This window comes from Ostrea edulis, chromosome 3 (genome assembly GCF_947568905.1).
Source record: "Ostrea edulis chromosome 3, xbOstEdul1.1, whole genome shotgun sequence".
NCBI classification, from domain to species: Eukaryota; Metazoa; Mollusca; class Bivalvia; order Ostreida; family Ostreidae; genus Ostrea; species Ostrea edulis.
Genome location: NC_079166.1, coordinates 60,567,117 through 60,591,645, shown reverse-complemented (window position 1 = coordinate 60,591,645; position 24,529 = coordinate 60,567,117). Strand labels below are relative to the sequence as shown.

Here is a 24,529-nt window from a genome sequence, read left to right as displayed (position 1 = left end):
AGCGAAACAAAACAACACATATCTATTTCACGAACATGTGTTGTTTGCGTGACTTAACATCATTAGCGCTGAAAGATAGAATCTGTTACCTTTAATCATCTTCTTCCTTGTACAACACAGTACACGCTTTTGTTCTGACTGCAAATCTGCGAATAACGTATATCTTTCGATTTTGTATAAAGTAAAGATCTACATTATGATCATATACATGTATTACTTTCGTCGGTAAACCCCCTTGTTTAAGTTAAAGACACACTACATATCAATGTATCACATTTTGCTGTTGAATGGGCGAAATACGAATTTCCTTTGCTTTAGAGAAATCCCATATCTTCGTTCATGTGGTCAAAGAATCAATAGATATAAAAAACAATTATAAAATAGTAAAACTGATAAAATAGATATATGGAAATATTAACAAATCAATATACATCTAATTCGCGCCAATCAAACCATGACTAGTGTTTTGTAAGTTTTCTATACCTGTCTAGGGGGGTTTCGGAAATCAAGAGATAAAATTCAAACACATATATTTCTTATTGAATTAAAACAGATTTAGAACTCGTATCCACAGGAAGTATATCATTACTTTGATAAGAAATACATGTAATAAAAGAATATATAAAATATTATTATATACTTTCAATTTCATCTCTTCTTTTTTCTTTAAAAGTTTGCGGGCATATATCACACGATATATGCCCGGAAACATTCCGGCCCGCAAACATTACGTCACAATCAAATTTCTACGCCGTTGATTTTCAAATTTTTCGTGTTTTTCATCTTTTACTCAGTTAAACCGATAAAGTTATTGTTAAAAATAAAATTATTGTTAGTTTCTAAATGAAATTAAAAGTATATAATAAAAAGGTTATAGACTTTGTATGGGAAATATGACGACCTCGTTTTTTGTCGCGAACGGACCTCGCAAGCTCGGTCCGTCTACGCGCCAAAAAACTCGGTCGTCATATTTTCCCATACAAAGTCTATAACCTATAATTAGTAACCAGTTTCCGTAACAATATCAGAAAAATCCCAAAACCAAGGTCACCATTCAACCATTCAATGAACAAGGCGGTATAAAAGAAAAACCTGTTAGCAGAATTTCCTAAATCAGGTTTATGACTGTCAAATCGAAATGGTTACACTTAGTCTAGATTACGATTTTTGTAAATCTCAAAGACAGGTCTGCAAATTTATTGGAAGAAATCAAAACCAGTCTGGAATGAAAACACTGTAAATATTTGTTCTACAGTGTTCCATTTTCTTTATACTAAGTACTCTGCATATATGTATATATATATATATATATATATATATATATATATATATATACAGAGAGAGAGAGAGAGAGAGAGAGAGAGAGAGAGAGAGAGAGAGAGAGAGAATCATTTGATGAACAATTCGGTTTATACATAATGCAAATCTGGAATTGATACCTGGATGATTGCTTCATTATTTGAAACAGAGACATTACGGATTTGAAAATTCTAAATGAATTGGATGTCAATTTAAAATTTACAATGGATTACAGTACATCTTGTATACCATTCCTAGATGTGTCTGTTATTAAAAATTAGGATAAAATAATCACCGATATTTTTTACGAACACACGGACCCTCGCCAGTATTCACACTTTTCGTCCTCGCATCCAAGACACACAAAACGCGCTATACCTTACAACCAACATGTACCATTGTTAGTGAGGAACCTAACAGAGAACAACGTTTAGGGGAATTAAGTAATTATTTACGAAAACAGAATTATCCAATCTAGCTTATAGACGACGGAATCAAGAAAGCGAGAGAACCCAATAGAATAAATTTTATTGATAAATCCAAAATCAATTCTACGACAAATTCACGCATTTTACACATAACACCAGGAACTCTAATCTTACACCTATCGTACGGCAACTCAACGACATACTGAAAATGGATGAAAAAATGGGGAAGTAATGAAAAATATACCTTTATTAACAGCAAGAGACAACTGAAAAATCCAATGTACGTCTTATTTTATCGGGCTCACGGCGGGTGTGACCTGTAGACAGAGGATGCTTTCTCCTTCTAGCCACCTGCTCCCACCTCTGGTGCGTCAAAGGGTCCGTGTTCGTCCAACTATCTATTTTGAATTGCTTATATCTTTATTCGTAAAACTTTTTCGGTTGTCCTGAGGACGGGACGGGTCTTTAGAAGTTATCGAATTGTTCGTGTTGTTGGTCATATCCGTGTATATATTTATCCATATAAAAGGTGAATATAACGAACCGTGATCAATCTCTTAACTCCTATAAGGAATACAAAATAGAGAATAAGGTGCCTAGGAGGAGGATGCATCCCCTGTCGACCGGTCACACTTTTAAACGATGGTCTACATGTACAAGTTTATATATTTGAGCCGCTTAATTTTATTTTTATATAAGAGAGCAAACCCCCCTTTAGATTGTTTCTGTAATCAGTACAGGAGCAATAAATAATACTTGGATTCTCGGGTTAAGAGGAAGTTCTCTTTGATCCACCATGTTGTCTCACTGAGCTCGGACAATTATCAATAAATATTAAAAAATGATGTCTTTGACAGTATCTCTTATTTCCTAAAGTGATACTTAATTTACAGAAAATAAATTCAACATAGATAAAATATGCATTTTTGATTTTTGTAGAATGAAATTTTCACATAAAAATGTAACCTATTACAAAATTTGTAGCAGTGGGTGCACTTTCAACATTTGTATAGGCCATGGAGCAGTAAATTCGATGCCCTCCAGACAGGCATGCAATACCTAAGTGTCACGCTGAGTTATATATTGCAAATGACATCGCCGTCAAATGCAAAACATCACGCGGAATTGGTTAGAAATTCATTCACTAATCACACCTGCATGTATATCTATCATTATTCAGTAGGTTGCAGAATGAAACTTCATAATAAAAGAATAAGAGTAAATGCAATGTACATGAACACCGTCAACAACAGGTATGCTTTATTCGGCACTATATACATGTAACCTGATGTCCGTCAGTGCTGTGGTCTCATATTTTGGATGATTCACTCAGCTGTTCCTTAGCCATATAGACAACTGAATCACTCTGGGATCTATTCGGGTCACTGAAGCAATTTATGTCCTGTGAATGCATTCTTATAATGTTTATTTCAAATATTTCATCTCTACACAAGTGACCATTGCTTACCGATCTCCCAAAATGCTTGTAACACCAAAACTCCCGGGTTTTTATATCCTTGAGGGTTTGGACAAGACTACGTCAGAAGGGTTACCTGGTCATACCATTTTTAAGATCATCAAATGTTTTATTAAATATGAAATGAAGTGTAAAATATATAATAACCAATGAATTACGGTTGTCACGTACAGAAATGTATGCATTAATATTCTGATGATTTGAATACTTTTTCTAGTTGAAAACCGAATGCAACTAGACACTCCTGAATATAATATTTTATTACAAAATGATAACACCAGAATTATCTTTATTATATATGAAATTTACATGAATGTCATCTGTTATAAATCTAGGGAGCTCAACAGTGCCAGTCACAGTCATCTGCGATTTCATAATAGCGACATTCAGCCAATTTACGAGGTGCTCCATAATATCGAGGAGGACATCGAATTCTGTTTCCCAGCGCACAAACTCTGTGCGGCTTCGGTTCACCAACTCCTAGCAGTATATTTTCCTTCTGCAATGGCAAAAGGATATATAATGAACAGAAAGTTATTGTAGCAAACTTGATAAATTGTAATATAAATGGTAAATGGCTAAATCGCTCACACGAGTCACCTTGCTCTGGTAGAAATTTGGATATTAATTCAGAAACCTATACTAATGGTGTTCTAAAATTAGGACCCCCATTAGAAGATTGTATAATTTCTGAATTAGGCTTAAATCATATGCGGTAGGAATATCGTCCTTGGTGGCTCAGTGGTTAGGCTACCTAGCAAATGATGCAAAGGTTCTGGTTTGGATACCCGATTGTTTTAAAGATTTTCTCTCCTCTTTCACAACGGTAATGTCTCTCTACACAACTTACTGTAATACACACAACGTCATGATTTTACTTACAACAACCGGGATTTATACATAAAGAACATACATATTGCAATACCCTGATATATTTTGTAGAAACTTAATTCAATACTTGGGCTCTTTAAGGCTAAGAGGAAGTTCTCATTGTTCCACTATTTTCGCGGATATGTTAAGGCAGGTTATGAAAAGCTTTACTGGGATAAAATCCGCGAAACAGAGTGACGTCATAATTGAAATAAGTATATCACTAAGTATATATTAAATTCCGATTTTATTTCTTATGCAAGTTTTATTTATGCACAAAATAAACCATGCAGCTACTAAGATCCAAAGGAATATTAAATGTTATACTGCTGTCGTGTAATTTGTGTCTGATCAATATGGAAGTAAACTGATGACATCATAGCTATACATCGATTGACGTTGACACATGTAAAGAATTTGTTAAAGTGTGTAAATAACGATAAAATGTGGAGTATTTGAAATATTTGACATGGGATATATGGAATATATATGCGAAATATATTGATATTATGAAGGTATGTTGATTTCATTCACTGCCAATTTTGTTTAACGGACAAAACATTCACTTTAGCATGCCAATCTGATTTTCCTCTGTCACAGAATCCTACCGCTTTCAATAAGAAATGGTTATTAAACATTTAAACACGAACCAATCTAGCCTATGTTTCACATAATACACTGATGCTATGCAGTTTTCATTAAAAAACATTTCATAACAGACGATTTTATCAGTAATTGCCGTGTACATTAGTTTATGACCTTTCACGTGGTGTATTAAAGTCTCTAAAAGTATGCAGCGTAGTGTGCTACTTTTGCAGTTCTATTTCAGTGTGTCTATCAAGAATTTCGATAAAATATTGGTGTTTTGCCGTCATTATCGCCAATTAGACCAATGTTTAATTCCTGGGGTAGTGTGTTACTTTTCCATGTTCTATTAAGGTATATCTATTTATAGCAGTCATGCAATGACGTCATACGGAAGTGATACAAAATGTTCTCATGTAAATAACCAAAATAGTTTTGAAAAGTTAGTAGCTCCCTCCCTCTGAGTATTACATATTTTAAAAATTATGCAGTTTACGTGCATACACGGAGTTTGACCTGCTTTAACATATACGCGTTGTCCGATTGAGCTCGGACAATTATCGATAAACATTGAAAAGATGGTTTTGATGTATTTTTTTTCCTTCGAATTTCCTTACGTTGATTTAACAGTTTTCAACAGTCCCGTTAAAAGCTAGCATTTCGCAAATTCTATGGTCGTTATAACGATTAATTTTGCCAATACAATCTGTCATTGGGTCAAATGCTTTCTGACGTGTTTCATACCGATTATTATGCTGTTTTTTACACAGTGATTTTGACTACAGACTACTCCGTTTACCTAATCAAGATATAGAGTTCACGACGTATGTGACCGGTCGACAGGGGATGCTTACTCCCGCGAGGTACCTGATCTCACCTCTGGTATATCCAGGAATCCGTGTTTGCCATACCCCTAAATTTTTATTCTTGATAGGAGTCAATGTTCGTTATCTTAACCCTTTCCTTGTTTGTTTCCCTTGGAAGACGGTGTGAACTTTTAATTGAACAAAATTAAGCTGCGTTTGTCAGTTAGGTTTGTCAGTTAGGCTTGAGAGAAAGACTTCGTTGAGAGATGGCAATGACAATGCCGACGACAATAACGACAATAAAAGCAGACAGACAAATTTTTTTCGATGAGCCTAAAGATGTGTTCCTCGCAATTACACGACGATTTCGTCACTTTCTGGTGTTTTTTTTTTTGAATTTCGAAACACGCACTTTGCATCTACAGTCGTAGTTAGGATCAAAATTGAAGGTAGGGTTTGAGCCAATAAGCGGGTTGAATGTAATCATACTGCAGGAATTGATCCACATTTCTCCATTCTGAATATGACCTGAAAAAAAAATGTATGTAAAAAGGTTTCTACATATGTAACTGAATACAGTATCAATAATTAATATTTTGTCGCTGAGTAAACGTTGGGAGATATTAGGGACTGAGACTAAATCTTCTTACAGTGTACGATGAGGACAATACAGTGCATAGTTCTATAATTAAAAACTTACACATCAACATTTAAGAAATAAATTTCATTTTTTGAAAATACTGTGAAGCTTCACGGCTACATACTTTCCATAAAGCACTAACGTGGTTCACTTATTTCATTTCTTATATCTAGATTTTATTTTATTTTCTGTCGGAAATCTCATCCATTAAAATTGATGTACTATATTTATCAAATAGGTCTATATTCATACAAGCATTGTTTTCAACTGCAGCGCGATCACAAGAAATGCCTGGTTATCATTACAATTTGTAAAGATACATTTACCATAGACAGAAACAATGGAAATGTCAGTATTTGTGAGAATGAACTGCGGTGAAACACACCGGTGTAATTCATGAAGCGCGTTGAGCTTCAATTGGCTAATTGGAGCAACAAATGGTTGTTTGACAACATATGCACTTCTCAGATACTCTAACAGGGAATAACAGTAGATACTTTGCTAGAATACAGTTAATTTCAGTAATGGACTTGAACACACACATCATGGAAAAACTCGGAAAACTACAGAAGAGCGAAGAACAATCTGTATATACCAGTTTTAAAATTTCTAGACAATCCGTAGAAGGTTAGTATTGGAAATGAAACATTGCATTCGAAAAATATCAATGCTAGAGTACCGCAACAAATGGACCGGAACTATCTATTTACATATTAGTTGACGTTCAAACAGTGTTCCTGTACGTGATTTTTTTTTTTTAAATTATACAACATTTGTGATTTTTGTCGACTCATTTGTCTTCACAGTTTTGTGCATTTGCTATAAAAGCGAACAAGTGAATAACTTGATCAAAATACCACGGATGAGTTGTTGAATAGAAAATATCTCGAAATGTTTCGCAAAAGGAAAAAGAAGTGGAGTAGAAAATAAATATTAAAATAGTTCTTTAGTTGTTGTATACGTTCAAGGATTTTTAAATTCGAGAAGTCATTATGTTCATTTGATCATTGGATAAAAAAAATGTAATGTAGCATGGTAGAAAAAGAGTAGAGAAGGTAAACAAAACCATGACAAATATTCTTCCGTGTTTTGGCAGACCAACTGTTTTTTAAGGACTGTAAAATGAAAATAAGACATACCGTTCAGAAGATACACTTTTCTCTCCAGTCCCACACCACATAAAGAAGCAACGCCGGAAGTACGGACCTTTGCAGGCCCTTTGTTTACTATCTGAATCAAAAGGAAATATCTAAATCAAACTATGCATACAATAATTCTGATAATTTACATATTTAAATTATTTGCATTGGTATGAAACACATCAAACAGCATTTGATCCAATAATAGGTTAAATGGGAAACTAGATCATTATAACGATCATAGAATTTGCGAAATGCTGACTTTAAACGAGATTGTTGAAAACCTTTTACCATGAATTTGTTTGTCAGTAACTTGTCTCGCTTTTTAAAAAAACTGATCACACCCAAAACAAACTTTTGCATATCGAATCAGTTGAGAGATATAAACACCATATGCAGGTGATAATGGGGTATATGCAGGTGATAATGGGGTATTGCTTCACAAATATGAGAAGTTGACGATGAAGAAGCGGAATATCGTTTGTCATAAAGTGTAGTTGTTAGATTGCGATAATTACACTTCTGGTGTTTCCAGGGGTTCGCGTTAATTTTGTATTCCTTGTGGGAGTTATGAGATTGATCATTGTTCGTTGTCTTTACCCTTTCTTGTTCCTGGAGGTAGGAAATTCGGTATCAGAGTTAGACCAATAGACCAAGTGATTTAATATCTTATGAATTGAACACTTTTAACGTCTTGATGACTAGCATTCCATTTTGTTTTCGATTTCTCTGTGAAGCATCTTTGGGGAAAGAGCCTTAATCTATATTTCATACTCTTGATTATTTATTTTAGTTCTTCACCTGTTTTAATTTTAGCAAATTATCAGCTTGTTCTAAACTTAAGAATATGAAGTACATGCCTTTAACAGCTATCATAAAGAAAAAAAATGAATATCACGAACAATGATAATTCTCAAAACTCCTATACCTCTTGTGTATCCAAGGGCTCCATGTTTACCCTGCACTTAATTTTGATTTGATTTTTGAGAATATTTACTGTTCGTTAATTTTACTTTTTATAAATGAATTAGATCGTAAACAGTGCTGTATACAAAATAATATTTATACAGTGTGACCGTTTGACCGAGCGAAGCATGAAATGGTCGTGATTGACCTTCATAATTCGATTAAGGATGGTAAATTAGAATACACTTTAAAATATATATATTTATTTTATTTATGAAATTTCCCTTGCGCTAAACGCCCAAAATATTAAAGGGCATTGTGTTGTTACTCCGTTGATAAACTGTAATTATTACGAATCCGTTTTTGTCCGGTATTCAGAATTTGTGACATCCATTTTTATCTGTTTGTAAATTTTTTTCAGCTGTAATTTCATGCGTGCACGAAGTACGATTTCTGCCATGTTTTACTTATAACTTGTCATCTCTCTTCGTCGTGTTTAGGTCACAATAAAGTAAGTTTATTTCATTTTGCAATATGATTTATGTCCATTTATCATGTTAATAGCTCAGATGTAAAACTTATACGGTACCAATTTTGATGCACCAGATGCACATTTCGACAAATAATGTCTCCTCAGTGATGCTCAACTGAAATGTTTGAAATCCGAAATAACAATGAAGTTTTAGAACTATTATAGCCAAAAACAGCGTGCCAAAAAAAGTGGAGTTAAATTCGTCTAAGGATAAGAGCTATGCATGAGGGAGATAATCCTTAATTTTGAAATGAATTTCTAAATTTTATAACAGCAATTAAATATACATCCGTATTTTCAAGCTAATAACGAAGGACTTAGCGACTGGGCTGTAGAGACCCTCGGGGACTAACAGTCCACCAGCAGAGGCCTCGACCCAGGGGTCATAATGTAAAACTTATACGGTACCAATTTTGATGCACCAGATGCGCATTTCGACAAATAATGTCTCTTTAGTGATGCTCAACCGAAATCTTTGAAATCCGAAATAACAATGAAGTTTCAGAGCTATTATAGTCAAAAACAGCGTGCCAAAAATTTGGAGTCAAATTCGTCTAAGGATAAGAGCTATGCATGAGGGAGATAATCCTTAATTTTGAAATGAATTTCTAAATTTTATAACAGCAATTTTCTATTCCGTAATGTCGACTTTTGAGTCAAAACTTTGTAGATGTAAACAACCTGTGTACTTATCAGTCTTGTTAATTTTGTTTACATTCTTTACCTTCCTGTCATCTGCTAAAAACTGAAAAACGATGACAGTGGCGTTGTCATAGTAAAGATATATTACACCTACGCAAACAATGGCACAGTCTAAAGAAACGGCTGATACACAAGACGCTGGAACAAGCACGCCAACAGGGGACGAAAAACGTATATGAGCCTTAACAGAAAGAGGTACTGAACATTACGAAACTGAATATAGGAAATTCATTTCACAAATCGATGTGGTATGGAGTGCTATAGAGGACTTTCCTCAAGAAATTAATACACACAGTTCTGATGTGAAATCACTTCGCATATTACGTTCAAACTTGCTCACACATAGTGAAAAATATGAGAGGATTTATGTCTTTCATCGAATATCTCCAACGTACAAATACTAGAGACAGTTTGAAGGAGTTGGACTCCCAGAGAACTACCTTTGAGAAAGGAAAGGCTGTAATCAGGAACTGGAACGCAGGGTTAGTGACACTCGCATGGAAGCTACAGAAACCGCTTCACGTAGGTCTACATCCTCATCCACGAGTTCAATTAGAGCAAGGTAACACATGGAAGTTCAGGCTAAGCGTGCAGAACTGAAATTTCATGAACGAGAATTCGAACTAATGCAGTAAAAAGCAATTCTTCAAGAAATTGAGGCTAAGCACAAAGCCGAAAATGAACGAAAGAAAGCAGAAATCGAAGCGACCCAGCGTCTTCTAGAGGAAGAAAGGAAAGCGGCAGTCGTTGAGGCAGAAGTCAAAGCGCTGGAAAATTTCGATCCAGGAAGCAGACGGGGATCTGTTGTACCTTCGGACATTGATGTACCGATCGACCGAAACGTTTACACGGCTCAATATGTGAGTGATCACAGTGAAACCAATGTTTCCAGAGACACAAATGCAATGCAAAATACGTCAGAAAACAGAGAGACTTTGTCATATCCTCTCAATCTAAGAGCAGCAGAATTTACACCTACCAGAAACTTACCAGGGCCTAAAAATCAGAATGTCATCAGTGATCTTACGAAGTTTCTTCTCAAGAAGGATCTCATATTCTCACGATTTTCACATTTCACTGATCGTTCGGAGGCATTCGCTTCATGGAAAGCCAGTTTTCGGAATCTTACTCAGGAATTACAAGTTACACCATTCGAGGAGATGGACTTGCTTGTTAAATTCTTGGGACTTGAATCCTCAAAGTATGCGGCGAGCATCAGAGCGGCAAACACAGCGTATCCTGTTGTGGTCTACAGCGAATATGGAATAGACTTGAGGAAAGATATGGAAGCCCAGAACTCGTAGAGTCTGCGTTGAAATCCAAACTTAGAGACTTTCCTAAATTATTAAACAAAGACAATAAACTTTTGTATGAATTAGCTTATATTCTATCAGAAATTGAGGCTACCAAGGAGAACTCTAAATATTCAACACTGTTGTCCTATTTCGATTACTCGTCAGGAATAATACCGATTATCAACAAGTTACCAATTAACCTACAAGAAAGATGGACAACAAGAGCATCAAGCTACAAGGCTCGACTTGACGTTCCATATCCGCCATTTTCGTACCTGGTTGAATTTCTTCAAGAAATGAGCAGAATTCGGAATGACCCGAAATTTCAGTTTGAAACACCCCAAAGTGCTGACGGACAAGCTCAGAACAAAAAGGCAAAGAACACTACTATTTTGTCCTGCAAAACCGAAGTGGAACTAAATAAACTTCCGCAAACTAAAGGACAAAAGTGTCCCATTCATAATTCGCATCATCACGTCAAGGACTATAAAAGTTTTAGTCTGAAGCCACTGTCAGAAAGAAAGAAAATCTTGAAAAATGCTGGACTATGTTTTCGCTGTTGTGACTCATCTCATATGGCACGAGACTGTAAGGCCACTTTGAAATGCGACGTCTGCGGGAAAGATAACCACCATACTGCATTGCATGACAGTAAACGTAGAGAGTACAATGAAGAGACCACACCGTGTGTGGATACCGAAGTACAGAACATGTGTACTGCGATTTGTGATACGAAATTCAAGGGAAAATCGTGTTCCAAAACAGTCCTAGTAGATGTTTACCCATAAGGACATCCTTCGGATAGGAAGCGCATGTACGTGATCATAGATGACCAGAACAGTCGTACACTCGCTCGCTCAAATTCTTCGATATGTTCGATATTGACACGGACGATATTACCTACACGTTATCATCATGCAGTCGATCTGTTACGTTGTCCGCAAGACGCGCTACGAACTTTACTGTAGAACCAATTCTCAGTGGAAATCATGCACTCATATATACTGAATGTGATGATATTCCAAACAGTAGAGAGGAAATTCCTACCCCAGAAGTAGCCCGTTCTCACGCTCATTTATCGGACTTAGCTGGTGAGCTACCGGAGATCGATCACAATGCTGATATTCTCCTTTTGATAGCGAGAGACCATCCAGATGTCCAACATGTGTTATCTCAACGCACAGGACCGAAAGGAACGCCGTTCGCACAGAAACTATCGTTGGGATGGACGATTATAGGCGAATGTTGTCTCGATAAAACTCATGTGCCGCAAGTGGTTGCGAATAAAACCCATATTATCCACTCAGACAGAGGATCAACGTTCACGCCTTGTCCGGACTACTTCAAAGTGTCTAAGGAAAAGGACATTTGTGACCCACATAGCGAAAATTTATCCAGAGATCTTTTCGTACGGATTCCGAGTGATAACGAATCAGGACTGTCCGTAAACGACAGAGAATTCATTAAGATCATGAACAGTGAATGTTATAGAGATCACGATGGGCATTGGACTGCACCTCTTCCCTTTCGATCCGATCGCGCGAGACTTCCGAACAACCGGAACCAAATCTTGAATATGACTTTGACTTTTCTCGCGTCATGTAAAAAGGACCCTCAAAAATGGAACACGCAATTGCATTCATGGATAAAGTGTTGTCCAAAGGACATGCCGAGATAGCACCAGTTCTTCAAGACGAAGAAGAGTGTTGGTTCTTACCGATTTTCGATGTATATCATCCTAAAAAACCGAACCAGATTCGAATGGTCTTCGATTCCTCAGCAACCTACCAAGGACGTTCCCTAAACTCAGTTCTCTTGAGTGGTCCAGATCTGACCAATAATTTATTGGGAATTCTGTTGAGATTCAGAAAAGGAAAATTAGCTGTGACTGGAGACATCGAATAAATGTTCCACTCATTCAAGATCAATGAGGACCATCGCAATTTTGTGCGCTTTTTTTGGTATTTGAACAATGACCCAACCTTACCACTCACGGAATACCGTATGTGTGTTCACTTGTTTGGGAACTCTCCTTCGCCAGCCGTAGCAACGTATTGCTTACGACAATGTGTTCAGGGAAATTGTATGGACTGTGACTCAAGAGTTTCTGATTTTGTAAACAGAAACTTTTACGTAGACGATGGTCTCGCGTCTTATCCTACAGCAGAGGAAGCTTTGGAAGTGATTTTGAAAACTCAAACCACACTCAAGGAAGGTGGAAATCTTAGATTTCACAAATTCGCATCGAACAATCAATTCATTATGGACAAACTTCCACAAGAGGACAGGGCGAAAGACTTGGTTGATGTGAATCTTGACTTTACAACGGCACCTTTACTACGAAGTCTTGGACTTCAGTGGAACCTTCAATCTGACACATTCACCTTTCAGTTCAACGTAAAGTTCAAGGATCAACCACCGACGAAGAGATCCATTCTCTCATGTTTGAATAGCTTGTACGACCTACTTGGAATCATAAGTCCGGTGATACTGCAGGGCAGGTACATTTTCCGTGACGTTATGAGTCTATCTCTGGAATGGGATGAACTTGTCCCCCCAAGCATCTGGGATAAATGGAACTCATGGTGTAGCTCAGTCCATCACCTATCAAGTGTGCAGGTTAGCAGAACATTTGTTCCCCAATCATTGAAGGACTGCAACTCTGTGGAAATCCACTCATTCTCGGATGCTTCAGAGAAGACTGTGTGCGCAGTTGTCTATTTACGCGTTCGTACTGATGATGGCGGAACTCATGTCGGATTTCTTATAGGCAAATCCAAGCTCTCACCTTAACATGGTCATACGATCCCGAGACTCGAATTATGCGCGGCAGTGCTATCGACAGAACTTGTAGCATTTGTAACGAAACATCTGGACACCGAGATACAAAAAGTCACGTTTTATACAGACAGTCGCATAGTTCTTGGTTATATACACAATCGGACTAAACGCTTTCACACATACGTGAGCAATCGTGTTCACCGTATCCATCAACACTCGGCACCAGAGCAATGGTATCACGTTTCGTCAGAAATGAACCCTGCCGATGTTGGTAGCAGATTTATCCTAGCAAATGAGCTATCTCACAGTAAGTGGCTCCAAGGACCAGACTTTCTTACAGAAGAGGATAACTCACTGTATGAGAAAACAGAGCATCCATTGATCAACCCAGAAAGCGACAGTGAAATCAGAGACAATGTTGTCGTTACACAGAAAACGTGCTCGGAAATTTCCATAATCGCCAGTGGCATGGACAAATTTTCCTCTTTGAAATCACTCATCAGAGCTATTTGTGTATTTCAACGTACCACACTGAGAGGACGTAAACTACCAATACCAGATACAGTACAGCTGCATCATGGTTTAGAACTCTACTTGGTGAAATTATGCCAAAATCTAACATTCAGTGTGGAAATCGCAAACCTTTCGAGTGGTAAACCTATTCCAAAGGACAGTGTTTTACGTTATCTGGACCCTTACCTGGACGATGGAACCATTCGACTTGGAGGAAGAATTCGCACCGGCGATGCCCTATCTGGAACACAGGAACCAATCATTATCCACAGCAAAACTTACTTAGTTCGTCTCCTTGTGCTTCATTGTCATGAGAAGGTCAAACATCAAGGACGCCACCTTACAGAGGGAATGGTACGTTCGTCTGGATATTGGTTGATAGGTGGAAAGAGACTGATTGTATCTGTTATACATTCCTGTGTAACATGTAGAAAACTACGTCGCAAACTAGAGCACCAGAAGATGGGAAACCTTCCAGAGTGCAGAATTAAACCATCAGCCCCGTTTACTTACGTGGGTGTTGGTGTGTTTGGTCCGTGGGAAGTCACTACCCGTAAGACGAGAGGCGGTTCAGCGAACAGCAAACGTTGGGCTGTATTATTCACCTGCTTGACGAGTAGAGCTGTCCAGATAGAGCTTGTGGAAGATATGTCGTCACCAACGTTTATTAACTCCCTTAGACGTTTTGTGGCAACCCGAGGGAAAGTACGATAATTTCGTTCAGATAGAGGGACAGATTTTGTCGGTAGCACAGATGCATTAGGAATCTCTGTGGTGAATGTGGAAAGCTCAACAATCAGAAAATTCATGAACGACAATGGTTGTACTTGGATCTTTAGTCCTCCCCACTCCTCACACATGGGGGGTGGGGGTGGGGGGTGGGAGAGGATGATCGGTATCGCACGAAGGAATTTAGACTCCATATTGCTAACAGAGTTTAAAAGGAATCTTACCCACGGCGTGTTGAATACTCTGATGGCTGAAGTTAGTGCTATAATGAACAGTCGACCAATTGTGCCGGTATCAACTGACCCATCTCAACCGACAGTTCTGTCTCCATATATTTTTCTTACGCAGAAAACTGAACTGGATGTTGGACCGTTTTTACCCTTGGATACCAAGGACATGTACAAGTCTCATTGGAAATATGTCCAAATCTTAGCAGACCAATTCTGGAAACGGTGGCAATCCCAGTACCTACAACTTCTACAATCAAGACACAAATGGATCGATCCTACAACGAACCTCGCGGAAGGCGACGTCGTTCTATTGAAAGACTCTGGTACCCCACGGAACGAGTGACCGATGGCTGTGGTCCAGCGTGTTTTCCCAGGACAGGACAATCGTGGGCGTAAGATTGAACTGCGTGTGTTCAAGAACGGTAATGTGATTACTTATGTGAGACCTATCGCTGAAGTTGTCCTCCTGTTTAGAGACTTGGACATTGTGTGTGACGCTAGCGTCACAAAGGGGGAGTGTGTTGTTACTCCGTTGATAAACTGTAATTATTACGAATCCGTTTTTGTCCGGTATTCAGAATTTGTGACATCCATTTTTATCCGTTTGTAAATTTTTCCAGCTGTAATTTCATGCGTGCACGAAGTACGATTTCTGCCATGTTTTACTTATAACTTGTCATCTCTCTTTGCCGTGTTTAGGCCACAATATAGCAAGTTTATTACATTTTGCAATATGATTTATGTTCATTTATCATGTTATCAGCTCAGATACAATTTTCTATTCGGTAATGTCGATTTTTGAGTCAAAACTTTGTAAATGTAAACAACCTGTGTACTTATCAGTCTTGTTACTTTTGTTTACAGTCTTTGCCTTCCTGTCATCTAATAAATACTGAAAAACTATGATAGTGGCGTTGTAATAGGCATCCTTACAAGTCAAGGTTTTGTGATTACGTTCACTCCACACAAACCCTTGACGAATGTAGCTACTTAAATTTTGAGATTTTCACATTTCATTGGGTCCAAGTCTCACAATGGAGTCAATCAAAATTCGGTTCTCATTCTAAACACGTGGTAAATATAAACAATGATGACTACAAACAAAAGATGGCAAATTCTTCAAGTTTTTTTTTCCAGCTTCTTGTCGCAAATACCGCCGTTTTCTCTCTCAAGACGATGTAGATCAGCCATCTTTGTGCTCAGTCCGAAATTCGTTTTGAAAAGAGAACAATTAATTTGACAGTTTATTTTTTAGCATATTACGCATTGTAAAGATTGAGCCCGAAATTTAAATATCTACATTCGTCAAGGGTTTATGTGGAGTGTACGTAATCACAAAACCTTGACTTGTGATGATGATTAAAGGGGTATATTAAAGACAACTACAGGATCCGCCTATTTATTTACCGCAGCGAATATAACGCTAGCCAACGTAAACTGTGCATTGTGACGTCACATTATGACTCGACTTTTTTCTGCTCTTTCAAATCAAACAATTACAAACAAAATCAATACATCCCGTTTGCAATTTAAAAGACGTTTAAAACTATACAAAACTAACCAACAAATTTAAAGTGCTAAAACAATAAAAGTAAATATATCGTATATATTTATTTAAAGAAACTCTTGAACTCGTTCATCTATTTAGTCGTATTTCTATTTTTCTATTTTCTATTGGTTAAAAAATGTTATATTAATAATCATACCATTCATTTTTAACAAATTAAGTGTTTGTTTACAAACTGCATGTCAATCTTGTATTTATTGGCATTCAAAATTAAAACACGAATAATTGTAGAAGCAATTAATGAACAAAACAAAATAGCGGCGCCAATATGAATCACAGAATTTTCAGTGAACGTATGTAGGGATTATCTCATATTTTCTTTTACATACGTGTTACCTTTAGAGCCTTGTTCCACTGACGGGCTTTCGGCCCATCCGAGCTTCGCTCGGTATAGATCCCTTTTTAATATGTGGTTTAAAAAAGAAAATCAAAAAGTGGTCGAAAATTTCAAATAACGTATAATGTGACAGCATGGTGTACAACAGTAGATCTTTCGTAATAGTAAGAAATCGTACATCATGATGCAACTTTTAAAGGGAAAGGTAACCCTAACCACATACATGTAGTTGCTTTTATGAATAAAGTATCACTTATTGATATCGTAATTTACAGTCTTTAACTACAAAAATCCTTGCTTAGCATTGAAATCAATATTAATCTATCATGTATTTTAAATTACCTGCCGCTAAGAGAGTGGACATTGGAGTATAATTTATGACGTCACACCGTCTAGTTCAGTCGAGTCGCAGACCAGGCAGACGGTACACGTTCTTCATACAAATGTCTCGAACCTCAACTTGTCATTACGCAAATGATGGATCCACAGTTTACGTAGTTGTTTCTTTTCAAATGACTTGGTTGAGTGGGGAATTTCGAAAAATAACCTTTTTTCACATCTTCCCTTCGCATTAGTGTATTTAACTGCTTGCCAGGAAGGCATCAACCTATTTATTCGTAAGATCTACCACATGCACATATTTGATGATCTCGCAGGTGCTTGGGGTTCAGCCCCCCCCCCCTCCCCCCGAATAAGCTACATGAATTGATTTAATTAATTTAAAATAATTCAAAATAACCCTTTAAAAAATACCCTAGGCCACTGGTTATTATAAGTTCTGTTATAATAACCAGTGAGGGTATTTTTTAAGGACTTATTTTGGACTTTATGGGTATGTAAGACGTTGTTGACATGCATTAGAAATATTTTCAAGAAAAAAATAATTAAATCAACTTATGTACCTTATTCGGAGGGGGTGGGGGTGGGGCTGGGGCTGAACCCAATCACCTGCACATGGATGATCTTAGAATCTCATCAAAACAGGAACAGACGGTGTGACGTCAAAATTATTGATTTTTGTGGTATTGAATACAAAAGAGTTACACATCATGGCAGCCTCTATAGATCGCAGGAATTTCTATTTTTGACGTTTTCGAATTAGTACTGAAGCATATCTAGGCCATGTATCAACAGGATTATATGACAAATCTTTATCATATGATTAATCCTATCATTTATCATGTAAAAATCTTTTGGGTTGCCTTTCCCTTTAAGTAGTGTTATGTCGAATTTTTTAATAAATGCTGGGAAATCCACATGTACTAATATAAAAGCTAATGTAATTACAACGCCAGAAGAAAATGCCATGCTAATGCAAAATACTTACTCCTTTGTAAACATTTAAAACTTGTACATCATAGGTCCGACCAGCATTAGGCAAAGACACACCTTCCTCGATCGTGATATCATTAACTCGGGCGATAACAACTGAAATGAATGATATTGGTTTTAAATCAGACTGCAATCGCAATCCGACCACAAATTGAAATATATGCAAAATATTCGATGCATAAAAATTTCTTTTTCAAAGTTCGGAAAATGCGCCCATGACAAAAGGACCCTTATGGCAATTTTTACTCATTTTCCCTTTTTAGCAGATTCTGGTAGATAATAGGTAGATTATTCGAAATATGTGATTTCATGACCCTCATTCATTTCTAAGACGTATTTTTCTGCGTTTGAAGCAGTTATATATTCTATAATATCAGCGTAACGTTATGACGTCCTTGGCTTCATTCCAGAGAACAATTATAATCTGAAAGCAATAAGTAAAACTTATACGGTACCAATTTGGATGCACCAGATGCGCATTTCGACAAATAATGTCTCTTCAGTGATGCTCAACCAAAATGTTTGAAATCCGAAATAACAATGAAGTTTTAGAGCTATTATAGCCAAAAACAGCGTGCCAAAAAAAAAAAAAAAAAAAAAAGTGGAGTCAAATTCGTCTAAGGATAAGAGCTATGCATGAGGGAGATAATCCTTAATTTTGAAATGAATTTCTAAATTTTATAACAGCAATTAAATATACATGTCTAATTTCATTTCTTTGATTGTGTGTGCATTGTGTGAAAAAAAGAAGCTCAAATGTTTAGAAACTTTTAATAGTTATAAATGGAAATAAATATCACCACTTTAGCATGAAGGAAATTTAGCTTTCCACTCTTTTGGTTAAACAAAGTAAAACTTAAAATATGCCGTGTTTTGCCGAATAAAATATGCATTGGTATTTGATCGCAGATCGTGTTTTTGATATGCGGGAACAATTTTGACCAAAAGGTAATCTTTACTTTATTCTTTGCGATAAATTTCACGAGAAATCTTTGTGGAAATAATGTAAGTTCTCAACAAAGCACAAGTACATGTATGTGCATACCGTGCAGTCAAAATTTGAGAAACGGCAATCATGTCTCATAAATAGCGGTACCGGTAATCTTCACGGAGTATCTTCTGGAGACAAAATGTTCATTTCATTTTATCAAAGGTTTAACAGACTCTATATTTTCTTCGTTTAAACTTCAAAGCAATAGCCGATGTTATATTCGTAAAATCAAATTATTGAGTGGGTATTCAATGTGTTGTAGTCATCTACATTAATTAAAAAACCACTCTGGTGCAGAAAACAACCAGGAACGCCCCCCTCAATAAAAAAAAGAAAGCAAGAGTAAACAACAACAAAAGCCCACCTAATCAAACACGATCAAACATGTACCAAACAAGTGACGCACGAAGACAATGTTACACATGGGAAAAATATTGTCAAAGCATGTTTTATTGTCGATATCGATTATAATCAATACATTGTGAACAGTCTTCAAAGGGGTAATGGTTAACGAGTGCCAAAATCGTTTTGTTTTATTTTTGGTTGGTTTGTTTTTTATTTTTTAAATTTGAATAATTTTCTCTATTTGCAATGATTATTTGTTTTCGATATCGTAAATTATATTCTGAAATCAGGCACATAGAGTCAGGGTGGAGGTGGGGGTCCTACTTTTTTGACAAGTTCATTTGTTCTTTCTTTGTTTTTACTTACCACCCTCCCCCCAATAAGATTTTGAATTTGAAGTTAAAGAATGATAACACCATTTAGGTTTCATTTCTCATTTCCATGCATTTTTTTATTATTGTTATTTCATTTTTTTTTTTAAGTTTTCATGCTTATCATTTAATGTTCGAAATTCCTCTCCTTTTAAATTTTTTTTCGAACTTCTCCTCCAGCTGTCCTTCTCCCCTTGGGAAGATATAAGATGTGTCAGAAACTGTCAAATTTAGACCAGCGACTTTAAATGTAATAATAACTTATTAATCTAATTTCGGCTTCAAATAAATTTACAAACCCGGAAAGCAAAATCAATCTTAAATATTCGTCGATATCAATATGTTACAAAAATTCCACAGTCTGACTTCAAATCTGCTAATATGATACATTTACATCTGCTAATAATTGTTTGATAAACGTGTGACTAGCAAGTGATCTTTTCATATTTTGTTAAATTAACACATTATATTTTCATTTGGGGTAACTCAACAACTAGGTTATTGTCAAAGAGTTATCTCTCTTGGGTTTATACGCACATGATTTCATACAGAATCTACTAAACCCAAAAATATTCAAGTCTTTCATGACTTTTTACTACTCTGTAAATTTTGTATGATAATAACTTATGATAGTTGATAACCTAATAACTTGGGGATGTAGAACAACTCGTCTGTTTAACATCGACTTGATGTGTAAACATTGCAAAAGCCGAGTCGGATTTTGCATTTTTGAAAAGGTGAATTCAACTTTTGTATCAGAAATTATGAATTGTTTTTACTTCAGACTCATTCATGATTAATTGTTCAAAGAAATAAACATAACCTTAGACGAACCTTCGTGGATTTGCTATATCTGCTGTTACCTAGGCCTACATATTTTATTTTTGTCCGCTGTCTAAAGCAACCGACGCGGAACACTCAGGTGAATTCTATAAATATTTCATTCAAACCTATTGTTTCCAAATTGTCTTTCTGGTTTGGTTTAAAGCGTAGATATCTTATAAAAGTGATTAAATCTAACACGTGGTTTTGAATCATGAATGCATGCATCTTTACGTATGGGGCTACGTAACGTCAAATTTTTGTGACGTCATTTCTCTGTTCTATTGAATATCCCATAAGAGTCTTTTGTCATGGGCGCAATCATTAATGTACAAATAACAATATAGATTTAACATTTTGTTTTTCAAAGCGTTACCATTGACTTGGTTATACATAATCCAAACCGATGAGCATTGCATATATAAGCAGGTGACGCTTACTCCCCGATCCCACCTCTGGTATATTCAGGGGTCCGTGTTTGCTGAACTCTTTATTTTGCATTTGGTATAGGAGTTATGAGATTGGTCACTGTTCGTTATCTTCACCTTTTCATATATACATAATTACGATAACTTCTATCATCAACAGCCTTGTTGCTGATTCTCAAAACAGTAAACCATTTTTGAAGGATGTTTTTAAAAATATATCCCTTTTTCTAATGTTGACTGATTTCATTCGGACAAAGTTAGTTGTCTTGCCAATGTATGCATCTTTGTTTCAGTTGCAGTTTAGAATTTTGCTATTTCTCATTGTTGTCCTAATTATAGTGAATATAGTCCAGTCGAAGGATTTTCAAAGAATGGATGTAAAACTTGAATTTAGACCTGTGTGAAAACGGATTTGAACAAGAGAACATAACCATGAGTGAATCTAAAGTTGTACATGTATATAGAATATGTATCGATGTACTACGGTGTATTTGTAGTGCTAATGATAGGGTAAAATAAAAAATAAAAACAATTCTGAATTTTTATCTCTGATTCAAATGAAAAAAAAAACACCACAAAAAACAATACAACACACATTTTAGTGAAACATATATTTAAAAACTGCTTAGAGAGCAAATTCACATCCTTTTTATATTGTCCAACATTCCACGACCCCGGGGAATATTCCCAGCACGTGTGATGAGCACCATGGTCATTATGTCTTTAATACATGTACATGAAACTTACCGTAAGCAGATTGACAATATTTAGTTTGACCATCACTATCGGCACAGCTGCATCCTTTTACTTCAGACACGTGTACCAAAATGGCAGCCAAAACAAGAACAATAATCTTCAACACAAAATAAAAATCCCAAGATAAAACAACAGTCGTTAATTAAAAAAGTGTCTAGTTTTATATAATAGATTCCCGAAGGTTTTTTTTAAAGGAAATAATGTTAAATAGTAGAAATATAGTGATTAATTTATTAATCTTACCTGCATGACGCTGTTTTAAGGTTATTGATATAACTCTTACTAGTAGTCTCCTGCAGAGGTTGCCTTATATAGTTAACAATCGCAACCAATGTCATGACTCTCCAACCCCCACAGTGCCCTTACATCAATAACCAATTACATTCATTAACATGATTATGTTGATTTCAAAATTGATGAACACTCATATATTTTCCTATGAACAGGTGTTGATAAATCGCGGACATCAATGTGCAGTCCTTTAAGCGTAATACTACACCAGTGGAACAATGAACGAACTAAATGGAATCCATGTTGCTGGTACTCAAGAAAAATAAGATTTTGCAAAGTAGAAAAAAATATATATAATCGACTCTAATAAGAGGGGTTGGGGTTCCCTCATGCATAGATCTGATCCTTAGACGAATTTGACTCCAGTCTTTCACACTCTGTTTTCTTTCTGTTCTCGCAAGTTTATTGTTATTTCGGATTTCCAATATTTTAGGTTGAGCATCACTGAAGAGGCATTATTTGTCGAAATGCACATCTGGTGCATCAAAATTGGCACCGTACAAGTTTTACATTACAAGACTACATCTCTCTCTCTCTCTCTGTATATATATATATATATATATATATATATATATATATATATAACACCCGATACCTAAAAGTGTCGGATCCACACCATGGATACAAGGTCAAATACAAAAAATTATACAAAACACTAAAATGACCAACGACACGAACAACCAGATTGTCAAAATTTCGGAACGACCCGTCCCTTCTTCAGGACAAACGAAAAGAATTACATAATGTGACCAATATTACCAGAGAATAATAACAAAAACTACATATAAATACATCTAGCACTACAACTACACTAATATACAAACGTATTTGCAACCCAGACTACATGGTGTTTTTTGTTTTTTTTTGGGGTTGGTTTTTAGGCTTGCCATTCAATGTTAAAAGTGGAGCGAATTAGGACATGCGTTATTCGTCCAAAGAGCTGATCCAAAATGTACGTGTTCATTATGGAAGCGGGAGAATGTCAGTCAACAGGGGATGCTTACTACACCTATGCACCTGATCCTCCCATGTCTGGTATATCCAGGGGTACGTGTTTGCCCAACTCTTTATTTTGTATTCCTTATAGGAATATTGAGACTGATGACTGTTCATTATGTAAAAATTAACCTTTCATTTCAATACATTCCGATAATAGATCAGTCAGTTATAAATAAAAATGTAGATATCATCACAGAAAGCGATTATACATTTATCTCTAGACATTCAAATAAAAATATTGCAATTGATTTACAAAGAGTGTCTAATAGTAACAAATAATGGTTGTATTTTATAATGATTGTATTTTTTGAATTTCAGGAATAATCTTAGCTACCTCCTCTAAGTCAATACTGCATTTGTATTAGATACATCATATTCCAAGCAAATTTAGTACAAATAAACCTTTATTTGGTTTAAGTACTCTTTAAAAAAGTAACTGAAGTAAATATGAATCATTTTCCTCTTAAACCCTAAATTAATTAATATGTGACACAGCATATGCAATGTCTTTAAACTTAATGCTACCTTAAGATTATTAAAGTTTTACGATGAAGATTTAATCGTAAAATTATGATTTGGCATGTATTGTTGATCATAGCTACTAATGGGAGGAGTATTATGATTTTTTCTGTCTATGACTTTGTATAATAAAATTGGTTTTTTACAGTACATTTATGATAGAAATTCAATTGTGGTGATTTTAACAAAAATGTATGTAGAGTTCATTGTAAACACGTTCGCGAAAAAAGTGAACATAACGAACAGTGACCAATCGAATAACCTCTATGAGGAGTACAAAATTAAGAGTTGAGTAAACACGCATTCCTGGACATCTGATTCCTGAACAATCACATCTAACTCAAATTCTACCCCTTTGTAGATAAAAGGCATACATGTACTTTGTTTTCTTTGTACTTCATCTTTAATTATTATCTAACCTGTACATGTAAATAGTTCCAGTATTACATATACATGTATTTCATCTCAAAATGTGCAAGAAACGGTAATGTTTGTGGAATGACCTACCTTTTGATATTTGAAGTCTTCCAACTTTATCATCCTTCAAATGTGCCATAAAAATATATTTAAGGAATGGGTTTTTTTGTCATGGAATTCCTTCATCCAACGATAAAATAATAAATTCATTCCTTATCATTTAATATTTTAAAACATCGAGTTTATATGATAAAACATTATTTGATTTGAGTTGAATTAACGAATTATTCTTGGACTACATTTTATGTCATATAGAGATGAATACACAACTTTAGAAAAAAACTAAATCTGTTAGCCCTAATGGCGACTTCCACGAACTGTTGTTTACTGTTGAGCAAACGGGTTTCTTGTGGACTGAAGTA

General features: G+C 35.8%; 1 protein-coding gene across 1 annotated transcript; it reads right to left on the bottom strand.

The window, feature by feature from the left end:
• Positions 1–3,476: 3,476 nt before the first annotated feature.
• LOC125677378 (uncharacterized) lies at positions 3,477–22,233 on the bottom strand. Its single transcript, XM_048915417.2, has 6 exons — positions 22,125–22,233; positions 21,873–21,978; positions 18,164–18,264; positions 7,245–7,335; positions 5,878–5,993; positions 3,477–3,703 (listed from the first exon to the last, which is right to left on the bottom strand). The coding sequence occupies exons 1-6, from the start codon at positions 22,128–22,130 to the stop codon at positions 3,545–3,547; spliced, it is 579 nt and encodes a 192-aa protein (XP_048771374.2). The 5' UTR covers positions 22,131–22,233; the 3' UTR covers positions 3,477–3,544.
• Between the last annotated feature and the right edge of the window lie 2,296 nt (positions 22,234–24,529).